General features: G+C 48.0%; 2 protein-coding genes across 13 annotated transcripts in view; one reads left to right on the top strand and one right to left on the bottom strand.

The window, feature by feature from the left end:
* The window catches only part of LOC147102833 (archaemetzincin-2), a 133,510-nt gene that overhangs the window by 30,672 nt on the left and 75,034 nt on the right, over nt 1-27,804 (bottom strand). Inside the window, exon 7 of the mRNA XM_085963714.1 lies at nt 19,260-19,346. Coding sequence (XP_085819840.1) covers nt 19,260-19,346 — 87 coding nt within the window. The remainder of the gene's footprint in view (nt 1-19,259; nt 19,347-27,804) is intronic.
* Nucleotides 22,857-27,804, top strand: part of LOC147102834 (monocarboxylate transporter 7-like) — a 39,041-nt gene continuing 34,093 nt past the window's right edge. For 4 of the 12 annotated variants that reach the window (XM_085963692.1, XM_085963700.1, XM_085963699.1 and 1 more), the window contains exon 1: nt 27,621-27,743. Coding sequence is in view for 3 of the 12 variants with exons in the window: in XM_085963690.1 (XP_085819816.1) it covers nt 27,509-27,743 (235 nt within the window). In the remaining 9 variants the exon portion in view is untranslated. Of the gene's footprint in view, nt 23,081-23,478; nt 23,569-27,491; nt 27,744-27,804 lie in introns of those variants that run through there. The other 8 variants (XM_085963698.1, XM_085963696.1, XM_085963690.1 and 5 more) reach the window with 7 other exon arrangements.

Below are 27,804 nucleotides of genomic sequence, written 5' to 3'. Positions count from 1 at the left end.
GTCAAAATCCTGGAATTCTCTACCTATCGCTGTGGGGGCAGTGTCACCACAAGGACTGCAGTGGTTTAAGAAGAGGACCCACCATCATCTTCTCAGGGCAACTCGGAATGGGCAGTAAATGCAGCCTTGTCTGCACTGCCGATGTCCCATGAACAAATCTATTCTATATTAAAATCGCCGAGTCGGCTGCTACTCCTGATAAGAAAACCTAGGTCTGGGTAAACAATAGGTAACAACCACTCTCCACCTCCCTGCTGAATCTGCTGCCCCTGCCTTGCCTCTACCATGTCCCATCCCTCCTCTCCTCCACCCCTCCTACTCTCCCTCTCTCCTGTCTACCTTTCTTTCTCCATCCTCTCACCCTCCCCTTCACTTCCATTAACCTCACTCTCCTAACCTCTCTCCCCCTCCATTTCCTCCCATCTTCCTCCTCCCCTTCCCTCCACTATGGCCGCATTATCTCACTGCCTTCTAACCCAGCTTGAACTGAGCAATGCACCTGGTCTTGATTTTCTGTGTGCACTATCAATAGAGATTGACCAGTTAAAAACAATTTCAAGACTGTAGGAACTTTCACCACCCTGGGCAGAGCTGGCCCAGTTATGGAGAATGTTCACCGGTCAGAATATAGGAGATGGTAAAGTTCTCAGATTGCCTCCCAGGGGAAATATAATTTGCAAAGACATGCCCAAGTAGTAGGGTTGCAAAATTCTGGGAATTTTTAAAAGAGGAAACTTTCCATGGGAATTTTCGGGAATTTTGAGTTTTTTTGCACACTGATGGTTTTTGTCGTCAAAATAGACACACTGTTCCATACAAATAAGAACAGGCTTTCAAAACTTTATTTAGGTTATAATTTTGAACTTTATTGAACCCCCACAAAAAAGACCCATCTAAAATAAAATAAAAAGAGCGTCAGCTTATTTAGCCTGTAATTTGTCCTTATTTTGTCCCTTTGAGTCTTCTACTCGTGAGTCTTCTGAGTCTTCTACTCCTCATTGCTCCTCCTGATTCTCTGACTCTGACGTGTCCATTTCCTCCTCTGTGTCAGTGTCTAGCTGTGTGGTGGACACTTCTGTATCTGGCTCAATAAGTTGTAGGTTCGCCCGGATAGCCACCAGTTTCTCCACTCTCTTGTTAGTCAGCCTGTTGCGCGCCTTTGTATGCGTATTCCCAAAAAGTGACCAGTTTCGTTCAGAGGCCGCTGATGAAGGTGGGATTTGGAGTATCACCGATGCAATAGGTGACAGGGCCTCAGATGCACAAAGTCCCTTCCACCAGGTATGTGCACTGATATGCTTGCATGATTCCCATATCCCATCCCCATTCCAAAGACCTTGCTTGGTAGAGAACTTTGCCAGACTTCCCAGAACTTTGCCCACATCCAGATTGAGATGGTGTGAGAGGGTAGAAATCACACTGTAAGCGCTGTTGATCTGTTCTCCAGAAAGTATTCGTCTCCCAACATGCTTTGGGTCCAGCATGTATGCTGCAGCATGAATCGGCTTGACACAAAATTCTTGACGCGTCTGTATGAATTGAACAATTGCCTTCTCCTCTGCTTTGAGCAGCAGGGATGTGGGTAGGGCAATGCTGATTTGTTCTTTTAAATCAGTAAAAAGCCTGAGAACATCTGACAAGACAGCGTCATCTCCTTCAATCTGAGCAATTGCAGATGCTACTGGTGAGAGTAGTTTAAGGCTGCTAACCACTCTCTCCCAAAACACATCATCCAGCAGTATTTTCTTGATGGTGGTTTCCATATCCCCAGACTGGGATATTGCCATTTCTTGCAGCGACTCCTTACCCTCCAGAAGGCTGTTGTACATTATGACAACACCACCCCATCTAGTGTTGTTGGGCAGCTTCAGTGTGGTGTTCTTGTTCTTTGTCATTTGCTTGGAGTTGTAGGTTGCTGCAACTACCTGTTTTCCCCTGACATACTTAACAACTTGCTTGGCTCTCTTGTACAGTGCTTCCATGGTTCTCAAACCCATGATGTCCTTGAGGAGCAGGTTAAGCCCATGAGCTGCGCACCCAATAGACGTAATATGAGGGTAGGCCTCCTCCACTTGAGCCCAAGCAGCCTTCATATTCGCAGCATTGTCAGTAACTACTGCAAAGACCTTTAGTGATCCAAGATCGTTGATGACCGCTTTCAGCTCATCAGCAATGTATGTGCCTGTGTGTCTGTTGTCCTTCGTGTCTGTGCTCTTTGTGGCATTCTTTACATATGGCTTTCTACAGTGTTTGCACATGTACACAGTCTTTCCATCTTTAATGCCTGGGGTAAAATGCTTCCACACATCCGACGGTAAACGTGGCATTGTTCTATGCAGAGAAATAAAGGGCATTCATCTCTGTGTCGAACTGCGGTCGATCAGCACGATTGCAACAGGGTGAGTACATTTTTGCTGATGCTCCATATGATGGAAGCATGACCTGTACACACACGACGCTACATCACCAATAGTGTATTATTTTGTATATTTTAAATTGAAGGACAACAGAGTTCAACAAGTAACTGGTTTATTTGGTATAAAATCTGATTTACTTACTGCATCATCACAACATCAGCAGAAAACAAAATGACTTCCCTCAGGACCCCTAACCTGGATCTTAAAAAAACTATAGCAGTCTTACAGATGCCTGCAGGCCAATCACAATTCGATATGCAAATATTACAAATAGAGGGAGCTAATCACTCATCCACTCATCCAACCAATCAGGACACATTTGTTCACAGTCACACACAAAACTTGTAATTATTAAAACAAGCCAAGTAAGAAGATAAACATATACTGATTAAGAAATTCCTTAATAATTAAGATTCCATCTCTGTTAGTAATTTTAAGAGAGGACCTGTGGAAAAAAAAAATACAAAAAAAACAATATTATGCTAGCATGTGCTTTTTTGGGCAAAATTCCCAAAATTCCCAAGCTAAACTTCCCGTGGAAAATTTCCGGAAATTTCCCGGAAACTTTCCACCCCTTTGCAACCCTACCAAGTAGCTCTGGTGGTGTCTGTACATCCACCTCATTGGATAGGAGCAAGTCACATCAGACTGTCTCCGATGTAGGCATACCTGCCTCTGCTCATTCCTATGAAACGTCTTTTCATCCTCTAGCTCTCTAAAGGCGAGGATCTTCAAAAGCAACCTAACAGTGGAGGCAGTTGCAATTAGCACGAAACTCTTTTGAATGGTAGTTGGTAAAAAAATTGAAATGACTAAAAAGTAGAATGCAAAATTAAACTTTGCAAGAAATAACAATGCATTTAATCATATGTAACAAAATCAACCAAAAATACAAAAGCTATACAAACTCACACTCATTCAGAAACTAGATAGACACAACTCCTACATGCTCGGTCAAAGCAAAACCATTTCCTAAGGGTGCTTAGTGATGACATTGCATTCAGGAGCAAAACACAGAATGCAGGAAGTGAAGCATGTTTTATGCTCTCTTGATGAGGCCTGCATGTGCCAGAACATGAGTCAATTCAATTCAATTCAAATCGCTTTATTAGCATGACAAGGTACATCTTATGTTGCCAAAGCATCGAAAAACATTTATGGTTGAACACAAACGCAGATCTATCCATACAGTGTATAAACAGATATATCGCCGAGTGTATAAATATATACATTCATATAATTTGTATATACTCTTTTCTTAGATTTAATGGTTGTCCCTCTGTTTATGGCAAGCTGTAACATAGTGTGCCGCTAAGGTTATACAATTTCTCTGTTCCCCTAGTAGGTATGAAAGTTTTTGGTCGTCATTCAAATTTCTGAATTCAGGGCATATTTTTGTGAATTTTGGGTAGAAATTCTCCCTGATGCCCTGATATTTTCCACAAGCTGTGAGGAAGTGCATCTCTATCTCCACCACTCCCTGACTGCAGTGAGAGCATATCCTGTCCTCTCTTGGCAGCCGGGTCTGCCTGTGTCTGCCTTTTTCGATGGCCAGGCTATGTTCACTAAGTCTGTACATTGTCAAGGTTTTTCTCAGTTTGCTATCCTTTACCATGGTCAGGTATTCAGCCATGTTGTATTGTCTGTTTAGTCCCTACATTTCTAGCACAGCCTGGTCAAAAAGTACTGGACGACATACTTTTGGGGCAATGAGTATAGAATCATAGAATAATTACAGCACAGAAGGAGGCCTGAAAGGGTGGTGGAAGCAGCTGTGGGTTTGGAATCACATATAGGACAGACCAGGTAAGGACATTCGTGAACCGGATGGGTTTTTACGACAATCCGATAGTTTCATTGTCACCAGTACTGATACTAGCTTTTTATTCCAGATTTATTTAATTAACTGAATTTAAAATCCCCAGCTGCCGTCGTGGGATTTGAATTCACATCTCTGATTAGTTCAGGTTTTTTTTCATTTGTTTTTTTTTACGGGATGAGAGTGTTGCTGGCAAGGCCACCATTTATTGCCCATCCCTAACTGCCCTCAAGGTGGTGATAGTGAGCCACCTTCTTGAACCGCTGCAGTGCGTGTGGTGAAGGTACTCCCACAGTGCTGTTAGGGAGGGAGTTCCAGGATTTTGACCCAGCGACGATGAAGGATTGGCGATATACTTCTAAGTCAGGATGACGTGTGACGTGGAGGGGAACGTGGAGGTGGTGGTGTTCCCATGCATCTGCTGCCCTTGTCCTTCTAAGTGGAAGAGGTCGCAGATTTGGGAGTTGCTGCAGTGCATCTTGTAGATGGTACACACTGCAGCCACAGTACGCCAGTGGTGGAGGGAGTGAATGTTTAAGGTGGTGGATGGAGTGCCAATCAAGCGGGCTGCTTTGTCCTGGATGGCGTCGAGCTTCTTGAGTGTTGTTGGAGCTGCACTCATCCAGGCAAGTGGAGAGTATTCCATCACACTTCTGACCTATGCCTTGTAGATGGTGGAAAGGCTTTGGGGAGTCAGGAGGTGAGACACTCGCCGCTGAATACCTAGCCTCTGACCTGCTCTTGTTGCCACAGTATTTATGTGGCTGGTCCAGTTAAGTTTCTGGTCAATGGTGATCCCCAGATTGTTGATGGTGGGGGCTTCGGCAATGGTAATACCATTGAATGGCAAGGGGCGTTGTGGTAAACCACTTTTATCGTTCACTATCGTTACACTATAGTTATCACTGTTGTATTGTTATCACTGTTCTCACTGTTGTATCACTATACGGGGTCGCCTCTTGTCGCGCTGTTATACCTGGGCTGACCACCTCCGACTCCGCCCATGGCTCCACCTACCTGCCCAGGTATAAAGGTAGTCGACTGGCTGGTATTCCTCCTTGTTGGACCCGATCACCCACGAGGGTGGGCTCTGTTATTTAGTCAATAAAAACCTTTAGTTACGTTCCTAACTCGTCGCTTTTTATTGGACGAATTGACAGGTATATCAGGCGTTGTTTAGTCTCTCGCTTGTTGGAGATAGTCATTGCCTGGCACTTCTGTGCGCAAATGTTACCTGCCACTTATCAGCCCAACCCGAACGTCGCCCAGGTCTTGTTGCATGCGGGCATGGACTGCTTCATTATCTGAGGAGGTGTGAATGGCAGTGAACACTGTGCAGTCATCAGCGAACATCCCCATTTCTGACCTTATGTTGGAGGGATGGTCGTTGATGAAGCAGTTGAAGATGGTTGGGCCTAGGACACTGTCCGAGGAACTCCTGCAGTGATGTCCTGGGGCTGTGATGATTGACCTTCAATCATCACAACCATCTTCCTTTGTGCTAGGTATGACTCCAGCCAGTGGAGAGTTTCCCCCCCCCCACCCACCCCCGATTCCCATTGACTTCAGTATTACTTGAGCTCCTTCATGCCACACTTCGTCAAATGCTGTCTTGATGCCAAGGGCAGTCACTCTCACCTCACCCCTGGAATTCAGCTCCTTTGTCCACGTTTGGACCAAGGCTGTAATGAGGTCGGCAGCCGAGAGGTCTTGGCGGAACCGAAACTGGGTATCAGTGAGCAGGTTATTGGTGAGTAAGTGCCGCTTGATAGCACTGTCGATGACACCTTCCATCAATTTGCTGATGATTTAGAGTAGACTGATGGGGCGGTAATTGGTCAGATTGGATTTGTCCTGTTTTTTTGTGGACAGGACATACCTGGGCAGTTTTCCACATTGTCGGATAGATGCCAGCCTTGTAGCTGCACTCGAACAGCTTGGAGCACAAGTCTTCAGCACGATAGCCGGGATGTTGTCGGGGCCCATAGCCTTTGCTGTATCCAGTGCGCTCTGACGTTTCTTGATATCGCGTGGAGTGAATCGAATTGGCTGAAGACTGGCTTCTGTAATGTTGCGGACCTCATGGGGAGGCCGATATGGATCATCCACTCGGCACTTCTGGCTGAAGATGGTTGCAAACGCTTCAGCCTTGTCTTTTGCACTCACGTACTGGGCTCCACCATCATTGAGGATGGGGATATTCATGGAGCCTCCTCCTCCTGTTAGTTGTTTAATGGTCCACCACCATTCACGACTGGATGTGGCAGGACTGCAGAGCTTTGATCTGATCCGTTAATTGTGGGATCGCTTAGCCCCGTCTATAGCATGCTGCTTCTGCTTTGTAGCATGCATGTAGTCCTGTGTTGCAGCTTCCCCAGGTTGGCACCTTATTTTTAGGTATGCCTGGTGCTGCTCCTGGCATGCTCTTCTACACTCCTTATTGAACCAGGGTTGGTCCCCTGGATTGATGGGTAAGGGCTATTAACCGTATAACTGTTCGGACATATTGTTTATTCAGAATAACTTGCATTTGTAAAGCACCATTAACGTGGAAAAACACTCCAAGGCGGACAGAAAGCAAAGAGTTGGAATAAACGGGTCGTTTTCCGAGTGGTAGGCAGTGACTAGTGGGGTACCGCAAGGATCGGTCCTAGGACCCCAGCTGTTCACAATATATATTAATGATCTGGACGAGGGAATTGGATGTAATATCTCCAAATTTGCAGACGACACAAAACTGGGTGGGAGGGTATGCTGTGAGGAAGATGTCGTGAAACTCCAGCACGATTTGGACAGGTTGGGTGATTGGGCAGATACATGGCAAATGCACTATAATGTGGATAAATGTGAGGTTATCCACTTTGGTGGCAAAAACAGGAAGGCAGATTATTATTTGAATGGCAATAGATTGGGAGAAGGGGAAGTGCAAAGAGACCTGGGTGTTCTTGTACACCAGTCGCTGAAGGTAAGCATGCAGGTGCAGCAGGCGGTTAAGAAGGCAAATGGTATGTTGGCCTTCGTAGCAAGAGGGTTCGAGTACAAGAACAAGGATGTCTTGCTGCAGTTGTACAGGGCCTTGGTGAGACCGCACCTTGAGTATTGTGTGCAGTGTTGGTCGCCTTACCTGAGGAAGGACGTTCTTGCCATGGAAGGAGTGCAGCGAAGATTCACCAGGCTGATACCTGGGATGGCAGGAATGACGTATGAGGAGAGATTGTGTCGATTGGGCTTATACTCACTGGAGTTTAGAAGATTGAGAGGGGATCTCATCGAAACCTATAAAATTCTGTCAGGCCTGGACAGACTAGATGCAGGAAGGATGTTTCTGATGGCCGGGGAGTCCAGAACCAGGGGTCACAGTCTAAGGATAAGGGGTAAGCCATTTAGGACTGAAATGAGGAGGAATTTCTTCACCCAGAGAGTGGTGAACCTGTGGAATTCTCTGCCACAGAGGGCGGTGGAGGCCAGTTCATTAAGTATATTCAAGAAAGAGTTGGATATATTTCTTAAGGCTAAAGGGATCAAGGGATATGGGGAGAAGGCAGGGACCGGGTACTGAATTTGGATGATCAGCCATGATCTCATTGAATGGCGGCGCAGGCTCGAAGGGCCGAATGGCCTACTCCTGCTCCTATCTTCTTTGTTTCTATGTATCACAGAGACGTGATCAGGTGCAAAATGTACACAGTCAAAGAAGGGGATATTAGGATTGGATGATCAAAGGTTTGGTCAAAGAGGTGGGTTTTCAGGAGGTTCTTAAAGGAAAAGGGACCCAAGGTGATCAAGCTTGGCTTCTGCAGGTATTGGACTTTTAAGGTGAATCATATGATGCCCAGAATGCATAATGAAGCTAGGTTCCTTCTCACCAAACCTCCAGACCTTGATATAATGGCCGTCTTGATGGTTTTACTGCTAATCAATTTAATCGGTTTCCTGTCTGAATTTACAAAGGAACGGGATATGACCTGGACAATCCCAGAAAGTTAATGTGATCTTGCTAATAATTGCTAATGTGTTTGCTTCAGTGCCTCTATTATTCTGGCCAATCTGCTATTAACACCTCACGTGGTATGTTGCCGACTCGTCTGCTTCTTCCTACTTGCCCACTGTCCTGACTAATCTCCAATATTAGCATATCCTAATCGAAAAATGACCCCGAGATGTTATGATTAACTTTGATGGGACACCTGACAGGCTAACAGAGCAAATTCTAACACGAGACATGTGTAATGTAGTTTATGTAAGAGCTGTGACCTGGTAGAGATTAAATAAAGCCACTAATGAGGTTTATAAACCAAAATAGAGCAATTGATTTCATGATTTTTAAGAGTTTGTCTGATTGTCTCATGATTTGAGATGGTGGAGTGGCAATATGGCATTACTGTATATGTGCCTTTAAGTCGTTGCTAGTGTTGTAAAAGTTGTTGTTGTCGTATGATATACCTATCAATTCCTCCAATAAAAGGCGAAGAGTTACGAAGGTGACTAAAGGTTTTTATTGACTAAATAACAGAGCCCACTCTCGTGGGTGATCCGATCCAAGCAGGAGGAATACCAGCCAGTCGCTCACCTTTATACCTGGCCTGGTGGGTGGAGCCAAGGCGGAGTCGGCAGTGGTCATCCCAGGTATAGCAGTGTGGCAAGAGGCGACCTCGTACCGTGATACAATAGTGGTCAGTGATACAGTTATAACGAACAGTGGTGAACAGTGCTAACTACTAACAGTGATACGATAGTGAACGTGGTTTACCACATTCACCCCTTGTTTAGAATTAAGTCCGGCGGGGTGAAGTGTACTACCAATTCTGGTAGGTCAGTCTGTCCGGAGGCTTCGTAAGCCTCTCCGATCGCCGCAGCGGTGGTGTTGCCTTATCCGGTGCTGGTGCCTTATCCGGTGTTGATGCTGGTGTTTGCGTGGTCGGCGAGGGCTCGTGGGGTTCCGGCATGCCGTCTACCTGGACTGAGGTTGGGGGGGGTGGTGGCGGTGTTTCCGGATCGGCTGAGGGTGCGAGGTCTCGTAGGGAGACAGTGTCCTCCCGCCCGTCTGGGTACGCCACGTAGGCGTACTGGGGGTTGGCGTGCAGGAGGTTCACCCTCTCGACCAGGGGGTCCGTTTTATGGGTCCTCACGTGTTTCCGCAGCCAGACCGGCCCCGGGGCGGTCAGCCAGGTTGGTAGAGTGGTTCCCGTAGTCGACTTCCTGGGGAAAACGAACATTCGTTCATGGGGGGTGGTGTTAGTGGCCGTGCAAAGTAATGACCGGATGGAGTGCAGCGCTGTCGGGAGGACTTCTTGCCAGCGGGAGGTTGGGAGGCCCTTAGACTTTAAGGCTAAGAGGACGGCCTTCCATACCGTCGCGTTCTCTCTTTCCACCTGACCGTTACCTCTGGGGTTGTAGCTGGTGGTCCTGCTTGCTGCAATACCTCTCTCTAGGAGGAATTGCCGGAGTTCCTCGCTCATGAAGGAGGAGCCCCGGTCGCTGTGTATATAGTTCGGGAACCCGAACAAGGCGAAGAGGGCATTCAGGCACTTAATGACCGTGCTACTGGTCATGTCGGGGCAGGGGAAGGCAAAGGGGAAACGGGAGTACTCATCAACGATGTTGAGGAAGTACACATTACGGTCAGAGGACGGGAGGGGCCCCTTAAAGTCGATGCTCAGGCGCTCGAAGGGGCGGGTGGCCTTGATCAGGCTTGCTCGGTCCGGCCTATAGAAGTGCGGTTTGCACTCCGCACAGGTCTGGCAGTTCCTGGTCATGGTCCTGACCTCCTCGATGGAGTAGGTCAGGTTGCGGGCCTTAATGAAATGGTAGAGTCTGGTGACTCCGGGGTGGCAGAGCTGGTCGTGGAGGGTCTGAAGCCTATCGATATGCGCGCTGGCGCATGTCATTCGTGAAAGGGCATCAGGGGATTCGTTCAGCTTGCCTGGCCGGTACAAGATCTCATAATCGTAGGTGGAGAGCTCGATTCTCCATCTCAAAATCTTGTCATTCTTGATTTTGCCCTTCAGCTTGTTATTAAACATGAAAGCCACCGAACGCTGGTCGGTGAGGAGGGTAAATCGTTTGCCTGCCAGGTAGTGCCTCCAGCGCCGTACTGCCTCCACGATCGCCTGGGCCTCTTTCTCGACCGACGAATGTCGGATCTCGGGGCCCTGTAGGGTCCTTGAGAAGAAGGCCACTGGCCTCCCCTCCTGGTTTAGGGTGGCGGCTAAGGCGAAGTCGGATGCGTCGCTCTCCACCTGAAAGGGGATGGACTCGTCCACTGCGTGCATCGTGGCCTTGGCTATGTCTCCCTTAATGAGGGAGAAGGCCGCGCACGCCTCCTCCGTGAGGGGGAAGGAAGTGGCTTTCAGGAGGGGTCTGGCTTTGTCCGCGTAATTGGGTACCCATTGGGCATAGTAGGCGAAAAGCCCCAGGGTTCTCCTAAGTGCTTTAGGGCAGTGGGGGAGGGGTAGCTCCATGAGGGGGCGCATTCTTTCTGGGTCGGGGCCGATGATTCCGTTCTCCACTACGCAGCCGAGGATGGCAAGGCGCGTGGTGTTAAACACGCATTTCTCCTTATTGTAGGTGAGGTTCAGCCGTTGGGCCGTACGGAGGAATTTCTCCAGATTCGCGTCATGTTCCTGCCGGTCGCGGCCGCAGATAGTGACGTTATCTAGGTAGGGGAATGTAGCCTGCAGTTCGTTCTGGTCAACCATCTGGTCCATCTCCCTTTGGAAGACCGAGACCCCATTAGTGACACCGAAGGGGACCCTAAGGAAGTGGTATAGGCGCCCATTCGCCTCGAAGGCGGTATACTGGCGGTCCTCAGGGTGGATAGGGAGTTGGTGGTAGGCCGACTTCAGGTTGATGGTCGAGAATACTTTATACTGTGCAATCTGATTGACCATGTCAGATATGCGGGGGAGGGGGTATGCGTCCAGCTGGGTATATCTGTTTATGGTCTGGCTGTAGTCGATGACCAGGCGGTTTTTATCGCCGGTCTTTACGACTACGACCTGGGCACGCCAGGGGCTGCTGCTCCCCTCGATAATGCCCTCTTTCAGGAGGCGCCGCACCTCAGAGCTAATGAAGGCTCTGTCCCCGGCGCTATACCGCCTGCTTTTGGTAGCGACGGGTTTGCAGTCAGGGGTAAGGTTAGCAAACAGAGAGGGTGGCGGGACCTTGAGGGTGGAGAGGCTGCAGGTGTTACGCGGTGGGCGGTTTAACGTTTGCTGGTTGTTGACTGTGAGTGGGGGGAGGGGTCCACCGTATGCTAGGGTTACGCTTTGGAGGTGGGATTGGAAGTCCAGCCCTAGTAGGACGGCAGCGCAGAGATGGGGGAGGACGAGGAGTTTAAAGTTTTTATACTCCGTGCCCTTAACCGACAGGGTCACGACACAGTAGCCGCTGATGTCCGTGGCGTGGGACCTCGATGCCATCGAGATTCGGCTGCGCGTTGGTAGGACAGAGAGGGAGTAGTGGCTCACCGTGTCTGGGTGGATGAAGCTCTCCGTGCTTCCGCTGTCGAACAGGCAGGTCGTGGCGTGGCCGTTCACTTTGATGTCCATCATTGACTTGGACAGATGGTGCGGGCGGGCTTGGTCCAGGGTGACGGAAGCTAGTGTGTAGCTGAGCGAGTCGTTGTCATCTGCGGGCGAGGCGGTCGGGCGTGGTGAGTAAAATGGCGTCTCCCACGAGGTAGGGCCCCATGAGGCACTATTGGGGTCGGTTGCCTTAATCAAAGATGGCCGCCCCCATGACTCATGTGTGGGGATGCTGGCCTCGGTTGCCCTAAACAAAGATGGCCGCCCCCATGACTCATGTGTGGGGATGCTGGCCTCAGTTGCCCTAAACGAAGATGGCCGCCCCCATAGTTCGCATGCGGCACTGCTGGCCTCTGAGGATCCGCTCCTGCAGGCCTTGGAGAAGTGGCCTTTCTTCAGGCAGGTTTTACATATGGAGTTCTTGGCTGGGCAGCGCGACCTCGGGTGCTTCTCCTGGCCACAAAAAAAACAGCCGGCGGCCCGATCGCGGATGTCCGATGTCGGGGCCGGTGCCGGGGGTGGCGGGGCCGGTCGGGTCCGGGACGCCGACGCAGAGGTAGGTCCCGGGGGCGGCGCTGGGAAGGGTGCTGTGGTAGGGGTCGGGCCCGAGTCCCAGGGTCGCGAGCAGTACCTGGTGAATGCTTCCTGATCTTGGTGGGCCACTTCCAGGGAGATAGCGAGGGCTTCAGCTTTTTCCATGCTGAGGTCTTTTGCTTCCAGCAGTCTTTGCCGTGAGTACTCGGACCGTAGGCCTTTCAGGAATGCGTCGCGGATATTATCTTCAGTATTTTCGGCTGCCGACACCGATTTAAACTCACAGTTCCTGGCGAGTGCATATAGCGCCTGTGAGAATTCGGCTACTGATTCTCCTGGCTGTTGCGGCCGTGATCTTAGGAGGTGCCTAGCGTACATGTAGTTTACCGGGGTCCGGTACTTCTGTTTCAGCAGGTTGATGGCGGTCTCGTAGGTAGTCATGTCCTCGATGAGAGTGTATACTCTCGGGCTCAGTTGTGCCTGCAGGACACTTAGTTTGGATGCCTGAGGGACGCTGGATTCTCTCAGGTATGATTCGAAGCAGACCAGCCAGTGTTTAAAGTCTGCGGCTGAGTTTGCTGCTCGTGGGTTCAGGTCCAGGTACGGCGGTCTGAGGGCTCGCAGCCAAGCTGGCTGGTGTGGCTGTGCTCCTGGGAGCTGCGCTGGTGGCTCCTCCGCCGGTTGTGACTCGTTGTCGGACATCATTAAATTTAGTCAATAAAATTGATATACCTATCAATTCCTCCAATAAAAGGCGAAGAGTTACGAAGGTGACTAAAGGTTTTTATTGACTAAATAACAGAGCCCACTCTCGTGGGTGATCCGATCCAAGCAGGAGGAATACCAGCCAGTCGCTCACCTTTATACCTGGCCTGGTGGGTGGAGCCAAGGCGGAGTCGGCAGTGGTCATCCCAGGTATAGCAGTGTGGCAAGAGGCGACCTCGTACCGTGATACAATAGTGGTCAGTGATACAGTTATAACGAACAGTGGTGAACAGTGCTAACTACTAACAGTGATACGATAGTGAACGTGGTTTACCACATCGTAGAAGTTGCCCACGGACAAAAAGGTCGCACTCAAAGGAGGTCGTGGCCCGCTCAGTACAAAAAAAATTAGAGGGAACATTGCTCATCGCTAAACATGTCCTAACAATGCAGAGCAGCAATCAACTAAGTCAACAGATCACTGAAGTGCATAACTTAAACAGTTGAATGAATACAAGTCAGAGGAAGCCGTTAACAATGTTAATAGAATGTTGAAGCACATGGCCAAAATAGCTGAATATAAGCCAGAGGAAGGCATGATCACACCATACAGTGCTCTGGTCAAACCACCTCCAGTATTGCATACCGTTCTGGTCGCCGAGATATGAGGGAGACATTCAAACACTTAGAGACAGTGCAGAGAAGAGCCATAAGGCTAATCATTAATGTTAGAGATCTGAGTTATGAGGAAAAATTAAAGAAATTCAGACTCGTCAACCTAGAAAGGGTGCACCTGAGGCAATCTTAGAGTTATAGAAGATAGTTAAGGGTATGGAAAAAGCAAATCCAGATTATTAAGTTGAAGTAAATTGTGGGAGTAAGGCAAGGAAACCCCATTCAAATTAATAAAAGGCAAATTTAGGACTGATATCAGGATTTTTTTCAAAGAATGATGGATCAACATGTCGAATAAACTCCTAGATCATTAAAAAACAATTGGATGCTGTAATGCAGGGGGTGGGGAGACACTTCTAGATAGATGAATTAAGATGGGCCAAGTGACCTTCATCAATAATTGTATTGTGCTTACACGGGAAAGTGCCATGGGAAGGGGAGGGGGTGTTGGAAGAGTAGACCAGGGTGTCATGGAGGGAACAGTCCCTTCGGAATGCTGAAAGGGGAGGGAAGGGGAAGGTGTGTTTGGTGGTGGCATCGCGTTGGAGGTTGCAGAAAAGGTGGAGGATGATCTGTTGAATGTGGAGACTGGTGGGGTGGAAGGTGAGGACAAGGGGAACCCTATTGTGCTTCTGGAAGAGAGAGGAAGTGTTTCAAGATGGCTCCTGGGTTGGCAGCTACCTATGGAGCTCCTTACTGTGCACCTCTATATATGGCCATCCGCTGCCATCTTTGGCCTTTCTCCCCCAATTTCCTCTCTTCCACTGTTTAAGTTCCCCTGGCTCTAACAGTGGGTGCAGTTTAGCACTAACTACAAGTTAACACGTCCCCTGACCATGCCTGCTCTTTATTTTCCTCAGTGAGCACTGGACCTTTTCTCAAATTTGGCTTCCAAATTCCTGGACTTGAAGACTACGCCTCTGCGCTGGACTACACCATAAGACTCAGCTGCTGTGTCTCGGATATGCTGCTCAGTTGCTTAAATTTTAAAATAACTTTGATCAGCTTACAGCCCTTTCCCCACCGCTGCTGTTACCTGCTGAGCCTGTGACTGGCCTACTGAGTTTTCAGCTTCAGCTAGTCTGGTTCCTGGCTAGAGTTTCACGCTCCTGGGCCTAAGTACATTTCTTCGTTGCTTCTGGATCTTATGGTGACCGTCAACTTTGCCACCACTTTTTTCTGCCCCGCAACCGATTCTGCACACCTTCAAGATCTTCATTCCCATGGAAATACCTCCAGCAGTGCATCCTTCGATATTCTACCCTTCAAATAGCTTCTGGACTTCACTTGCCCGCCACACCTGTTTCCGAACTTGAACAACAATTTGTCGATGCTCCATGCCAACTCCACCCTATCTACGTCAACTTTATCCCATCACGGGACCTCTGACTTTAACCCTGGACTCCCTTCTAGTCTCCTCTCTATTCCCCACTTACTGTCAGGATATATGTATCCTATTAATTGTTACGTAACCAGGCCAATGTAACTTGAGAGCTTGCGCATTTTGGATGTCATTGCGGACCCAAGCCCATCATTTTTATTTCCACTTTTTTTTTTTTACTTCTTTTCTCTTTATCCCTCCTGGAACCCTCTCTCCTATCGTCATGCCTTATTTCATTTCACCCCTCTCAGGTACTCAGCCCTCCTAAATCCCTACCCCCACCCTTCAGCACTCCTCAACCTTCCTGCTCTCCTGCCGCTGTTCCAGGCTTGACTCCCTCTTAGATAAGCCTACAGCTTCCCTCTGTGCCTCTCTTGGCATCCTCCAAAGTGCCCATTGAGGCACTCATCACTGTAGCCTTATGAGCATCAACCCCAACTGCCCCACCCTACTCTCTCGCCCAGCGCCCACTGGGGGCTAATCTTGCCAATCTCCTTCCCATCCAACTCATCCCTCCCAGTGCTGACCCTGTGAACTCTGCCAGTGGATCAGCTATCACCGCCCCTCTCCGCATTTCCCTCCAAAGTGTCTGTTCACTTCTGAACAAGGCCCTTACTATCCATGAGCTTATTGTGGACGATTGCAGCAACATCACGGTCTTGATGGAAACCTGACTGTGGGGTAATGACACCTTTCCCCAAAATGAAACCTCCCGACCTGGCTACACCTTCTACAACTTGCCCCGTCTGGACTGTCCCCTATTCCTCTGGTACCTTCTCCTTTGAGCAACTCACCTTGTTCCACCGCTCTCACCTCATTTAAAATCCTCGTTCTCTACCACCCACCCAAGTACCATTTTATCACCGAGATATCTTCTCAGCTTTCCTCCCTCAGCCTCTGCACTGAGCGACTTTTCATCCTCGGTGATTTCAACCTCCATCTCAATTCATCATGCTCTCTCTCCTCTGAGTTCACTGCCCTCCTATCCTCCCTTAATCTCGCCCCCTCCCCATATAAATTGCCCTCCCCATATTCAGGGCCACCCCCTTGACCTTGCCATTGTACATGGCCTCGCTACTCCCATCATGTCAAATCACAGATAAGACCCTCTCTGATAATTTCCTTGTAACGCTTTCCACCCACATCCCTGCCTCCTCCCAACCCTACTTCCTTCTGTGTCCACCCCTGGAAAAAGATCTCTCCTAATTCACTTATTACTGCACTTACAAAGTCCCAACTGTCTAGCCTTTGGCCACAACATTCTGCAGTTACTGATCTGCTCAACCACACCCTCACCTCCACCTTTTCTGCTCTAGTCCCTATTAAATACATTACTCTCTCTCTCACTGGCTGTTCCCCCAGTACAGCCCTTATCTCCATTCCCTTGTTCAAGGGATGTAAGACTTGAATGGATATGGAGGACAACTGGTTTGGCCACTCACTGCCAGATCTAGCTGGACCACATGAAGCACTGTCCTGCTCTCGTCTGCCAAAACTGCTCACTATTCCAGGATCATCCTGGAATGCAAAGATAACTCCGGGCTTCTTTTCTCTACTGCAAACCATCTTCTTAAACTCCTCTCCCATGTCTCTTCCACCCTCACCCCCAACAAGTGCGAGGAGCTCATGAATTCCTTTGTCACTAAGACTGAGACCATCAGTCAGCTGCCTCTGCCACTTCCCTCAGCCCACCGAGCCAAACTTCCTCCAAGGTTCCACCGCCCCCCCCCCTGCCCTAGCCCTGAACTTACATCTTTCTCTAGTTTCTCTCCTATCTCCCTTCATGCCCTCTCCGAGTTCATCTTGTCCATGAGACCCACCTCCTGCTCCCTCGACGCTATTCCCACTAAACAGCTGACCATGCAACTTCCCCTCCTGGCTGCTATGTTAGCTGATGTTAACGGTTATCTCTCCTCAAGTACTGTCCCCTCCCCTCAAATCTGCTGTTACATAAGAACATAAGAAATAGGAGCAGGAGTCGGCCATTTGACCCTCCAAGCCTGCTCCGCCATTCATTAAGGTCATGACTGATCTTCTACCTCATCTCCACTTTCCTGAACTATCACCATATCCCTTGATATTCAAAAATCTATCGATCTGTCTTGAATATACTCAACGACTGAGCCTCCACAGCCCTCTGGGGTAGAAAATTCCAAAGATTCACCACCCTCTCCTCAAAAAACCAACCCTTGACCCCCTCTGTCCTTGCAAATACCGCCCCATCTCCAAAGTCCTTGAACGTGGTGTTGCCTCCCAAATCTGTGCCCATCTTTCCCGCAGTTCCATGTTTGAATCCCTCCAATCAGGTATCCGCTCCGCCTCAGTACCGAAATGGCTCTTATCAAAGGCAGAAATGACATCCTACATGACTGTGACAATGGTAAGCTATCCCTTCTTGTCCTTCTCAACATGTCTGCAGCCTTTGACATGGTTGACCACACCATCCTCCTCCAACGCCTCTCCACCGTCGTCCAGCTGGGTGGGACTGCACTTGCCCGATTCCATTCTTATCTATCTAATCGTAGCAGGAGAATCACCTCCAATGGTTTCTCTTCCCACTCCCGCACCGTTACTTCCAGTGTCCCCCAAGGATCTATCCTTGGCCCCCTCCTATTTCTCATCTACATACTGCCCCTTGGCAACATCATCCAAAAACACAGCGTCAGTTTCCACATGTACAACACGCATTCTCCCCGTGTTTGCGTGGGTTTTCTCCGGGTGCTCCGGTTTCCTCCCACAGTCCAAAGATGTGCGGGTTAGGTTGATTGGCTATGATAAAAAATTGACCCTTAGTGTTAGGGGGATTAAATACGTGGGGTTACGGGGATAGGGTGGGATATGTGTTGGTGTAGGGGTTACAGGGATCGGGTGGGATATGTGTCGGTGCAGGCTCGATGGGCCGAAATGGCCTCTATCTGCACTGTGGGGTTTCTGTGATTCTGTGACACCCAGCTCCACCTCACCACCACCTCTCTTGACCCCTCCACTGTCTCTAATTTGTCACACTGCTTGTCCGACATCCAGTACTGAATAAGCAGAAATTCCCTCCAACTAAATATTGGTATTTGCAAAGCCATTGCCTTCAGTCCCCGCCACAAACTCCATTTCCTAGCCACTAACTCCAGCCTTCTACCTGGCAACTGTCTGAGGCTGAACCAGACTGTTCTCAACCTTGGTGTCAGATCTGACCCCAAGATGAGCTTCCAACCAATATCTACCCCATCACCAAGACCGCCTATTTCTACCTCTGTAACATCGCCCAACTCCGCCTCTGCCCATAATCTGCTGAAACCCTCATCCATGCCTTTGTTACCTCTAGACTTGACTATTTCAACGCACTACTGGACGGCCTCCCATTTTCTACCCTCCGTAAACTTGAGGTCATCCAAAACTCTGCTGCCCTTGTCCTAAATCGCACCAAGTCCCGTTCACCCATCACCCATGCTCGCTGACCTACATTGGCTCCAGGTTAAGCAATGCCTCGATTTTAAAATTCTTATCCTTGTTTTCAAATCCCTCCATGGCCTCGCCCCTCCTTATCTCTGTAATCTCCTCCAGCCCTACAACCCTCAGATATCTGCGCTCCTTCAATTCTGGCCTCTTGAGCATCCCTGATTTTAATCGCTCCACCATTGGTGGTCGTGCCTTCAGCTGCAAAGGCCTTAAGCTCTAGAATTCCCTCCCTAAACCTTTCCACCTCGCTACCTCCCTTTCTTACCAAACTTTTGTTCATCTGCCCTAATATCTCCTTATGTGACTCAGTGTCAAATTTTGTTTGATAATGCTCCTGTGAAGTGCCTTGGGACGTTTTACTACGTTAAAGGTGCTATATAAATACAAGTTGTTGTTATTGTTGTTGTGAACTGCTGGCTTTTCAAACTCGAACTGTAAGCAATTTAGGAATGTGCGACAGCCATCTGAATCTGCATAGAGGGCCTGTCAGTGCTTTTCACTTGTGTCGATGCCAAAATCTCCTTCACCAAGATCATTAGCATTGTTAATTACTGATCTTAACAAGCAAAAAAATAAACTTTATGCCCACACTGATTATTTATTAATCTTGTTCTGGGTGGGTAGGAATTCTCAGAGCAGCACAAAACATGGATGTATAGTCAATTAGCACTTTCTACATATCTACTTTTTTGCTAAAATTGGGTAATACAGAATACAACTGCACTGTGGCTATTAAGGCAGGTTTTTACCTGAACCATACAGGTCTGCTTTGGGGAAGCCTCAGCTAATGTATGAAGTCGAGTCACAGCTCTGATGTTGGCTTCTTTTGCTCCTACCTGTGCATTAGAGGAGAAAAAGTGTGAACAGGTAGCATTGCAGCTTAAAAAAAAACTAAAAACTCTTCTGGAAAACACTGAGTAGATTAAATTTGGAGATGGAGGGAGGGAAAACACAGTTTTAAAACCTGAAGAATACTCCTCTTTTCTAATTTACCTCCCGGACAACTCCCTTTTAAGGCGGAACCATATAGTGATCCGGTATTTCTTCGGTTTTAACTGGAATAAATCTGTTCAACCCGGTAGTGGTCGCGTGCGGGCACGGGTACTCGCTCCCGATCTGGGGATAGGTGGGTTTAAAGCACCGTGCAGCGCATGTGCACAGGCGCTGTGGTCTACAGCCAAGGGCGCGCTGTCACGAGGAGCCTTCAAGTGCACCGCGTTCTCCGTCTGCCAGGTGTGCGCAGCGACCAGCTGGAGCCGGTATTAAGAAAGAAGCAACAACATAAATAATCAGAGGGGGAAAAGGGAGACGATCAAAATCTGGACAGAAAATTCCCCGCAGACTTGCAGCGAGCAGGATCCGGGGCTGGAAAGGGACCGGCCTGCATCACCAGCCGTTCAACAATATTATTAAAATAATTAATCTGGTTGTGATGTTAGGGTTATAAAACAAAGTGCATCCGACCAGGCACCGGCAGACTCGATACACTTTACCTGGCTAGGGGGACATTAAAGGCAAGTCTTTTTGCCGCAGAGTCCATCCAAAGCCCAACTCTTGTTCAATCTCTGAAATTTTAATTGTTTTTTGTAGACACATCAGTTTCCACATGTACTCTGACAACACCCAGCTCTACCTCACCATCACCTCTCTCGACCCCGCCACCGTCTCTAAGTTGCCACACTGCTTGTCCCGACATCCAGTACTGGATGAGTAGAAATTTTCTCCAACTAAGTATTGGGAAGACCAAAGTTATTGGGCTCGAATTTCATCGGGCCGTTGAGGAGGGATTGGAGGCATGTGAGGGGTTAAAATCACAAAATCGGGGGGCACAAACCCATCCCGCCTCCATGCCCGTTTCCCAGGAGGCAGGTACCCGACCTGTGCTGGGAGCTGCCTCCCTGAGGTGGGAAGGGGATTAGTGCCAATTAACTGCCTGTTAACAGGTAGTTAACAGGCAGTTTTTAGCCTAATCCTTATTTTTATCCCTGAAGTGTGGGCTTTCCGACGGCTCCAAACCACGCCAAGTTAGCGAGGCGGACCGTCGGGCTGAAGGGCTTGGAGGGTTCGAGATGTCCGGTGTTCAGGCGAGTGATCAGTGCATGAGTGCAGAGGTGAGTGTGTTTGGTGTGTGGAAAGTGTTTAAATAAGTTTTACTTACCTTTTCTTACTAATGCAGCCTTCCTTCCTTCGGGTCTCGGGAGTCCCTCATCTCACCGGCACAGAAAGCAGAATGGCCGTGAGCTGTCAAAATCTGCAGCATTCTGCTTTCTGTTCTGGAGAGATCTCTAAATCAGCCTGAGGAAGGAATTAACAGTGTACAGATTGTCAGTGTTTGACAGCTTCAAAGAGCTGTCAAACGCTGATATTTCATCTGTCAAAAGCTCTCGACAGATGAAGTGTCAATCTGTGACATCACCTGTTGCCCCTTAATTGGCCTGCTGAGCCAGCTGGGTGGGCTCAACAAGGTCAATCAAGTGAAAATCGAGTGGGTTGGCCACAACTCAATGGAGGCGGGACGACAACCCCAAAAGTTGTAGTCCCGCCTCCTATACGCCTCCATTGATAAAATCCAGCCCATTGTCTTTAGTCCCCTCCACAAATTCTGTTCCCTAGCCACTGACTCCATCCCTCTCCCTGGCAACTCTGAGGCTGAAACAGACTGTTCGTAACCTTGGTGCCATATCTAACCCCAGAAAAGCTTCCGACCACATATCCGCCTCATCACTAAGACCACCTATTTCCAGATCGGTAAAATCACCCGACTCTGCCCCGCCTCAGCTCATAATCTGCCGAAACCCACATCTATGCCTTTGTTACCTCTAGACTTGGCTATTCCAACGCACTACTGGATGGCCTCCCATTTTCTACCCTCCGCAAACTTGAGGTCATTCAAAACTCTGCTACCCGTGTCCTAACTTGCACCTAGTCCCGTTCACCCATCACCCGTGTTCGCTGACCTACATTGGCTCGTAGTTAAGCAACGCCTCGATTTTAAAATTCTCATCTTTGTTTTCAAATCCCTCCATATCTCTGTATTGTCCTCCAGCCCTACAACCCTCCAAGATATCTGTGCTCCTCCAATTCTGGCTTCTTAAGCATCCCCGATTTTAATCGCTCCACCATTGGCAGCCATGCCTTCAGCTGCCAATGACCTAAGCTCTGAAATTCCCTCTCTAAATCTCTCAATCTCTTTTTCCAACCTTTAAGACGCTCCTTAAAACCTACCTCGTTACATCTGCCCTAATATCTCCTTATGCGATACGGTGTCAAATTTTGTTTGATAACGCTCCTGTGAAGCGTCATGGGACGTTTTACTACATTAAAGGCGCTATATAAATATATAAGTTAATTGTTATTAATTGCTGGTTTTTCAAACTTAAACTGTTACCAATTTAGGAATGTGCTCCAACCATCTGAATCCTCACAGAGGGTCTGTCAGTTTTCACTTCTGTCGATGTCAAAATCTCCTTCACCAAGCTCACTAGCATTAAGTTAATGAATGATCTTATCAAGCACTGATTATTTATTAATCTTGCTCTGGGTGGGTAGGAATTCTCAGAGCAGCACAAAACATGGATGTATAGTCAATTAGCACTTTCTACATTACTCATATCTACTTTTTTGCTAAAATTGGGTAATACAGAATGCCAACTGCACTGTGACTATTAAGGCAGGTTTTTATCTGAACTACACAGGTCTGTTTTGGGGTAGCCTCGGTTAATGTATGAACTCGAGTCACAGATCTGATGTTGACTTCTTTTGCTCCGACCTGTACATTAGAGGAGAAAAAGTGTGAACAGGTACCATTGCAGCTTAAGAAAAAACCTAGCAACTCTTCTGGAAGACACTTGAGTATATTAAATTGGGAGATGGAGGAAGGGGGTAAACAGCTTTAAAACCCCAAGAATACTCCTCTTATCTAATTTACCTCCTAGGCAACTTTCTCTTAAGGCGAAACTCATGGAGTGATCCGGTTTGTCTTCGGTTTTAACTGGAATAAACCTGCTCAGCCCGGTGGTGGCCGCGCGCGCAGCGGGCACTCGCGCTCGCTCCCGCTCTGGGGAGAGGTGGGTTGAAAGCAGCGTGCGGCGGGCCGACAGCCCAGGGGGCGGGCGCGCTCAGGTGCGCCGCGCGGCCACGGGAGGCGCTGGTGCTCGTGGGCGAGCACGTGTGCGCAGTGACCGGCTGGAGCCGGTATAAAACAGCACAAAGGAGCAACATCAATAATCAGAGCAAGCGAGCGAGCGAGGAGTGGGGGGAGATAGAGACGGGCAGGGCGGGGCAAGACAGAGAGAGACGGGCAGGGACAGAGAGAGAGAGAGAGAGGGGCAAGGTGGGGGGAGACAGAGAGAGAGACGGGCGGGGGGGGAAGAGACGATCGCGATCAAAATCTGGACAGGAAAGTCGCCGCAGACTTGCAGCGAGCGGGGTCCGGGGAGGGATCGACCTCCATTTGACTATCAATAAAATAATTAATTTGGTAGTGATGTTAGGGTTATAAAAACCAATGTATCCGGTCAGGCACCGGCAGACTCTTTACACTTTACCTGGCTGAGGGGGACTATTAAAGGTAAGTCTTTTTTCGCCGCAGGAGCCCAACTCTTGTTCAATCTTTGATGTTTTAATTGGTTTATATGCTATTTCAGTAAAAGCGTCGTGTGCCCCCATCCAATCGATAAATGCCACTTTGTATCGAGGGACTGACATGGTACAGTATTTCTAGTTATTTTAAAACAAATTTTAAGCAATGGAAACTCTACCGATCAATTAAACTTTTTGAATGTCTTTTTGTTACTGTGTTGGGATGGTACGGGCTGTCCTGCAAGGGTTAGCTGATGTCATCTCTGAGAAAGTTTTTCTCCATTTTTTTTCGCTAAACGGAAACGAAACTGTTCTACATTTTAAAAAATTATATAGTTCATGTTTGTTTGGAAGCTTAATTTTGGTTTTTTTCCCCCTCCCTCGTAGCCCCAAAAATCAGGTCAGCAACTTGCAGCTAATTTGCGTTACACTGCCGGATCTCAAACACATTTAGAGCAGAGCTGAGGCACTCGGCTGGTGAGTACAGTAGCAATCTTAACGGGTTATATCGCGCACGTCAAAAGGCTCCAAATACAGAAATACCAATGTTTACTTTACACGTTTAAAGAATTTCAAACAATTTACAAAATAAGCCAAAAATCCCTTACGAAGCACTCAAATGGATTTCCATCCAGCTTGTTTCACACCAAGGTGCTGATCTACATACAGTCCATTTTCCTGTACAGGAAGTGTCTGAGCTGTTTGCCGCATCCCTTCTGTCAGGCGAACTCAATGGGGCGCTCTCCCTGGCACCCGATTCCGCATCTCTGAGCTGAATGAGACTTATTTAACACGAGTGTAAAATTATATTATAATTCTAACGTTTAAAATTACAACCGTATTTAAAACTTTTTCCGGTCTGCTCAACGCTTTTTTGTGATTGTAAATATCTCGCGGAAGAGAAGTGAATAATGTCTCGACTGGAATTTAAGAAACGAAAGGCTTTAGTTGGTGCAGTGGGCTGCAGCCAGTGTCTGGGAGCGGGGAAATAGCGCTTTGCCACCAAGGTGCTCCATGCTCCACCAGCTGTTGAGTTACACTCAGTGCAATGGCTTTGTGATACAAACTGGCCGGCAGATGGTGCAAAAAAAGAATCTGCCCTCAGCCCCAGCCTGTTCTGCTTGGTTGCTCGACTGAATCTCACTTTAGCAGTTCTGAGAGTTTTGAACCTCGGTGTCGGGATGACAAGAGTTTAAAATGACGACCTTGTGTAGACTGCTATTGCTCGACATATATAATTATTAAAAGTTATATCTAGTGATTTTTTTTATTCCTTTTGGATTTGTCTACAAATTACCAGCTAGCTAGTCAGACGTTTTATCCCCTTGATCCCCTAGACGTTTGCTTTGCTTGACTTCCACTGGGCATTAGCGCCTGTGTGTAGCATAACATTTGGCAAGAAATATCTTTATCAGAATTAAATTGGCTAGTGTGAATAAAATGCTTTATTACTGTAGTAAATGACACGTGAAGCAGTTGCAGAGATTTTCCTCTGGAGTAGCTCCTTAATTTCAGTGGGTGGGGATTGAAAATTGGGCAAGGACTCATTCTGTTGGCTCTCCATCCATTTCTGCCCATGTGGCAATCTTCCGGTCTCACCCAATAAGGCAGTAATGATAGAAAATATGATGCATTGCATCACCCTGTAATTACTGCCATAGCAACACTGGGCATGGAGAACATCTGTATTACAACAGGCCTCCAGCTCTTGGTAAATTTGACACTGCTAGGCTGGCAGAGGCCGCCTAATAGAGGCCTTTTTTAAAAAATTTAAAAAAAAATGTAAAGTGTACCCACTGAGTCCAATCAATTGTGGGTCCTACAGTGGTACTTAATGCACAATGTGGGTGAGGCCAGATGCTTTGTCCCAGCCTGGAGGAAAAAATCCCCTTTAAGTTGCTGCAGGTCCCAGGGTGAATGTTCTACTTTTCCACTGCACAGTTGGAAATTCCGCTCGGGACTGCCAAAACTCTTTAAATTGGGCTGCCCTGGGGAAATTCTTCAGGGTCAGTGGCACCACTATCAAGCATGTGGAGTTCATGCCCAACCACACTCAGCCTATGTTTTTAATGATCGTGGCCGTGAAACTCGGTACCTTGGTGGCGGCTGTTAAGGCTGGTTTTGGCAAAAAAAAATGGCGGCCACCATTTTGGGCAGGTCGGTAGCGCGACTGTTGCCTGTGTTTACCAGAAAAATGCTGATTAGTCAGATCATGGTGTCAATCAGTGTGCGATGCTGATTTGACGCACTACTTGCTATTTTGGATGTTGCCACTCGACTGCACGCCCTCTCCAAAACACGAACAGCTGAACGTGTGTTCAGCTGCTCGAGGGATCCCCCCCCCCGCCACCCCACCCCACCAATGGTGTTTAAAGTTATCAACTTGCAGGTGACTTGCTTTTTGATTTCTACTGGTAAGTTTATGCAACTATTTTGAGCTTTCTACAGTTATTTAAAGTTGGTGTGGTACAGTACTTCAAGTGGAGAAGGCCTTGCTCAGATCACTTGCTTCCAGTCATGGGAGCTCTACTTGCAGTCTCCCTCACGCTGGAGCATGACAGGGAGATGAAGCAGAGGCAGCAAAGAAGACAAGCTGCTCGGAGAGGGGGGAGGAGCAGGAGGGCGCTTGGTAGTAGGCCTTACTCACCTAGGGTCTTCCAAGAGCACTTCTCCTACCTGCATTTAAGCCAAGAGCAGTGTATTCAGAGGCTCTGCTTCACCAAAGAGGTGGTCACAGAACTCTGCCATCTCCTGGAACCAGACCTGCAGCCTCAGAGCAGGGTGACAACGGCACTGCCAGTGGCCCTCAAGATCTGGAGCAGGAAACATAGTTAACATCTTCCAGTTTGCTGTCCATCGCTGCATCCGGGAGGTCAGAGTACTCCAGGAGAAGGGACTTCATTGTCTTCTCTCAGCAGATAGAAGCAGGAGGAGCGCACAAGATATCCAAGCTTTGCCAGGATATCGGACTTTCCCCATGGTGCAGGGTGTCATTGACTGCACACCCATGGCTTTGCCGGTGCCGCACATCATCCTGAGATGTACCACAAAGGCTACCACTCACTTAATGTGCAGTTGGTGTGTGACCACATGCAGCACATCATAATGGTGAATGTCCAGTATCCTGGCAGCAATCATGATGCCTTCATCCTGTGCCAGTCTGGTGTGCCAGCAATCTTCTAGCCATCACATCTTAACCCGAGGGTGGCTGCTCAGAGACGAAGGCTATCCGCCCTACACCTGTGTGATGACTTCCATCCGCAGCCCCACCCCTCATAGCCAGCAATCACATAATGAGAGTCATGCTGCCACGAGGAACCTCATCTAGCAGACCATTGGGGTGCTAAAGCAATGGTTCCACTGCCTTGACCGCTAGGGAGGAGCCCTCCAGTACACGCTGGTGCAAGTGTTCCATTTCGTGGTGGCCTGCTGCAGGTCTGGTGGTGGAGGCTGCAGGTCTGGTTCCAGGAGATGGCAGAGTTCTGTGACCACCTCTTTGGTGAAGCAGAGCCTCTGAATACACTGCTCCTGGCTTAAACGCAAGTAGGAAATCCTTTCATTTCACATTCCCACCCGCCCGCTTCCATTAAAATTGGAAGTGGGCGGGTTCTGGTTGGGATTCAGATTTTTAACACCAACTTCCTGATCCCAACCTACCTTTTTTTGGGTTAAAATTTCCCACTTTGAATGAAAAAAATTCTCCTGATCGCCCCTCTAGATCGTTTACCAATGATTTTGAATCTATGACTTCTAATTATTGACCCTCTCGCCAGAGGGAATAATTTTTCTCTATCAAAACCTCTAATCATCTTAAACCTCTTTTAGGTGACCTCTTAACCTTTTTTCCAAGGAGAACAGTCTTTTTGGAGGGGGGGTCGAGCTCACCTGACTGCAATATGTGTACCTTCTATAATAAAGCGTCCTTTGTAAGCTCAATAGCTATGAGTATGTTGGTTTGTAACCTTGAATAAACCTTCAAGTGTTTGACAGCGTGTTGAATTCATCCTTGGCACAAAGGTGCAGGACTGCAGCTGTTGTCTATAACATGACTAAATTGACATTCACTGAGGAAGTGCAAAGGTGGCTGCGACTCTATCCAATGGGTCTCTACTGATTTTTCTCTCGGTGACACCTGGGAACTGAGTGGTCTCCAGGAACTAAGGAGAAAAATATTGAGGCCTAGTTTTAGGTTTTCATTTGACTTAAGAACTTCATAATCTCCTCTGTTCTCCCTGTTTTCAGCAAAGTGTTATTGCTATTATAAGGTCTGCTCTGCCATGTGTGCACTTAATTCTAAATGTTAAAAAAACAATAATATTCTGAAGACAATTCAAGCACTTGAGTGGAATTACTAGTTTTGGTGTTTAAATACTGAATCAGCTCTCTTTTTTTAAATGCAGCAACCAAAATTGTGGAAATGACAATGTTCATGGGAAACACGAGAGGATGCACAACAAATGTTTACACCAAGACTCCAGATGGAGGCTGGGGCTGGATCATAGCCGTTGCTTTCTTTTTCATAGAAGTACTCACATACGGCATCATTAAATCATTTGGTGTTTTCTTTTACGACCTAAAGACTTATTTCGATGAATCCAACAGCAGAGTGTCCTGGATATTATCTATCTCTGTGTTTGTAATGATGTTTACAGGTAAGGATCAGTTTTTGGTAATGTTCACTTTTCGTTCATTAAATGTTATGACAATTTAGCA

This window comes from Somniosus microcephalus, chromosome 21 (assembly GCF_052327205.1).
Source record: "Somniosus microcephalus isolate GS21.2 chromosome 21, FLI_Smic_1.0, whole genome shotgun sequence".
NCBI classification, from domain to species: Eukaryota; Metazoa; Chordata; class Chondrichthyes; order Squaliformes; family Somniosidae; genus Somniosus; species Somniosus microcephalus.
Note: the sequence above shows the minus strand (reverse complement) of the source record. Positions and strands in the feature narration are given on the sequence as shown.